Below are 2,727 nucleotides of genomic sequence, written 5' to 3' on the forward strand. Positions count from 1 at the left end.
CCCCCCCCCCCCCCCCCCCTTTCTCTCTCGGCCTCCTTTTGCCCTCCCCAGGAAATGCGCTCCTTCTGGCCAGCACAGCCGAGCACTTTGCCCAAGTTTTCTCCCAGCTCTCCGGTTTGGTTCATCTGTCACTTTCAGGTATACCCCCCTGGATCCACCTCATTCCTGCATCTCCACTCAGCCTCTTGCATGGCAGTGACTGACTCGTGTGTCTTTCCCTCCCCCGTCACCCCTTTCCACGACAGATTGCAGCATGACCCAGGACTTTGCCAAGGTCATTGCCCCGTCCCTCGGCGGCCTCACCAGCCTCGAGTCTCTCAGTCTATCATGTGCGCCGGCCCTTTCCCGCCCGGCTGTCGCCCTACGCGTAAGCCCCCTCAACTGACGCCCCTCCCGTGTGCCGGGTTTCACGTGCAGATAATCCCTTGCTTTCGGCCGGGCTTGCCCTCTTCGTCCCCGCCCTCACAACTTTGCCAAAGCTCGAGAAGCTGCTGCTGCGAGGTGCGCCCATCCTCCCTGTGTCCCTTTCCTCCGGCTGTGCAATGTCCTCGTGCCGGTCTAACTGTCCTCCTTTTCTCCAGACTGCCATCTGGACTCCAGCTCCTGGCCCCTCATCACCCAGCTTGTGCAGGGTGTACCCTCACTTCGTTCGCTTGACATCAGCTGTGCGTCGTGTCCTTTCCCCCCTGCCGTTGCTGCCTTTGTCCGGCCTTTTTTCCCCTTCCCCCGTTGGTACCTCCTCACTCTTATCTAATCCCATGAAAACCCTCTCTCGCGTCTTTATCTGCTCCTCCCCCCCCCCTACCCTCTCTCTCTCTCTCTCTCTCTCTCTCTCGCCCGCCCGACAGTGAACAACTACCTCAACGAGACGGGCAATTCGGTTCCCACCTTCGGAAGCGCACTCCGTTCGCTTGCCATTTCAAGTACGCATTCCTTTCCTCGGCCTTCCATTCGTGCCGCTTCGCTGACTTCCGTGCTCCCTCCCCCCGTCACCAATCAGATTTCACCACCACACCTGCCCTCATGGAGTCCATGGTCGACGAGCTGACCAAGATGACTAGCCTGGAGTCCCTGGAATGGCAAGGTGCGACCATTTTCCGGCCTTTCTCGCTCTGGCCTTCATGCTGACCCTCCCTCTCCCCCCCCCTCCCTGCTCTCCTTTCCTCCTCCGCCGACTGTCTTTTGCAACTTCACCAGGTTTCCAGTACTCGTCCAGTGTCATCCATCCCTCCGCGCAAGCCTCCGGTATGTTCCTTCTCTATGCCTGGCCCTGCTGCTTTCCTGCTACCACAGCACTGACTCTTCTCCCCCCGCGTCCTTTCTGTTTCTCCCTCCCTCCCTCCCTCCCTCCCTCCCCCCCCCCTCTCTCTCTCTCTGTCTGCGCCTCCCGTGCTCCCCCGGTATCCAGCCGTCAACCTCGCTGTTGGCCAGGTGATCAACTCCCTCGGACGCTTCTTTTTGTCGCACCAGACGCTGACCTCCCTCGATCTGAGTGGTACTTCCCTGCATGTCTCCTGCGCAGATGGCCCCTCTCTTCTTCACCGGCCAGCCTCCCTCGCCATTCCCTCATTGCGTGTCTGCTCCCCGGCCTAACATTTCCTCCTTATCAGGCACCCTTTTCGATCAGGAGTATCCCGGCGAGACCTTCCTCGAGTCGCCAACTCTCCAAACAGTCCGCCTGTCAAAGTGCCACTTCTCGTCGTCCTTCTCCTTTGCCCTGGCCACTGGACTTGGGCGGTGTCCTGCCCTCGTGAGCCTGGACCTCAGTCGTATGTGGCACATGCCTCTTGCCGTCCCTTCCCCTGCATGGCCTTTCCGCTGGCCGGATATGGGCTTCTCCCTCGCCCACTCTCTCTCTCGCGCTCTCCCCCCCCCTCCTATACCCCCCTTCTCCCCCTGACACCTTTGCTCCTCCTCTTTCCGCCGCCCTGCCGGCCATGTAGACACTCCCCAAACGCATGGGACCCTGGGGCGCCTTGTGGCCGGGCTGAAGAACTCCACCGCCATCACACATCTGGATGTCAGCCAAACGCACTTGAACGACTTTGCGGCCGGCGTCCTGCGCAACCTGCTGGAGGGCCACCGGACACTCCTGTCGCTGAATGTCAGCTTCAACACCCTCGGCCTGGCCGGCATGTCACACATCCTGACCGGACTATTGTCGAACAACGTCCTCCGGTCACTGCGGATGGAGGCGTGCACAGTGCCAAATGCCCCTGCCCCGGAGGGGATTCTCCCTCTCCTGGGGAATCTCTTCCTGACCAACTCCTCCCTGCAGCTGCTGGACATGAGCCGGTCGCTGGAATTCGACGTGACACCGGTCTTGGACCACCTTCGGCAGAACACCTCGCTGCTTTTCTTCTACCCAACTGCCCAGAGTGGCGGGGCCTTTTGAGTGCCTTTTCATGTGTATACTTCTTGCTGCTTTCTCAGTCCCCCCGCCCTGGGCTGCTGGTTCGGCCCTCGTCCTCTTCGTTCCCCCCCGCCCCACCTTCCCTCGCTTCAAATACAGCCACCTTGCTGTTCACCTGGCACCACGTCACCGGCCTCTTATTGTTTGCACCAACTCGATGGGCCAGTGTGTGTGTGTGTGTGTGTGTGTGTGCGCGCGCGCGTGTGTGTGTGTGTGTGCGTGTGTGTGTGTGTGTGTATTTATATATATATATATATGTATGTGTGTGTATGTGTGCGTGGAAGGGGGAGAGAGAAGAAGGTGTACAGAACATT

At 59.8% G+C, this 2,727-nt stretch overlaps 2 protein-coding genes across 2 annotated transcripts in view; one reads left to right on the plus strand and one right to left on the minus strand.

The window, feature by feature from the left end:
- The window catches only part of H696_00214 (hypothetical protein), a gene marked incomplete at both ends in the record, with an annotated part of 4,295 nt that extends 1,900 nt beyond the window's left edge, over positions 1-2,395 (plus strand). The window contains 10 exons of the mRNA XM_009494055.1: positions 52-138; positions 246-329; positions 418-501; positions 582-665; positions 849-923; positions 1,001-1,084; positions 1,198-1,245; positions 1,409-1,495; positions 1,611-1,769; positions 1,944-2,395. Coding sequence (XP_009492330.1) covers positions 52-138; positions 246-329; positions 418-501; positions 582-665; positions 849-923; positions 1,001-1,084; positions 1,198-1,245; positions 1,409-1,495; positions 1,611-1,769; positions 1,944-2,395 — 1,244 coding nt within the window. The remainder of the gene's footprint in view (positions 1-51; positions 139-245; positions 330-417; positions 502-581; positions 666-848; positions 924-1,000; positions 1,085-1,197; positions 1,246-1,408; positions 1,496-1,610; positions 1,770-1,943) is intronic.
- Positions 1,915-2,727, minus strand: part of H696_00215 (hypothetical protein) — a 5,969-nt gene continuing 5,156 nt past the window's right edge. Inside the window, exon 9 of the mRNA XM_009494056.1 lies at positions 1,915-2,549. Coding sequence (XP_009492331.1) covers positions 2,503-2,549 — 47 coding nt within the window. The 3' untranslated portion in view covers positions 1,915-2,502. The remainder of the gene's footprint in view (positions 2,550-2,727) is intronic.

This window comes from Fonticula alba (genome assembly GCF_000388065.1).
Source record: "Fonticula alba strain ATCC 38817 unplaced genomic scaffold supercont2.1, whole genome shotgun sequence".
Classification (NCBI taxonomy): Eukaryota; order Rotosphaerida; family Fonticulaceae; genus Fonticula; species Fonticula alba.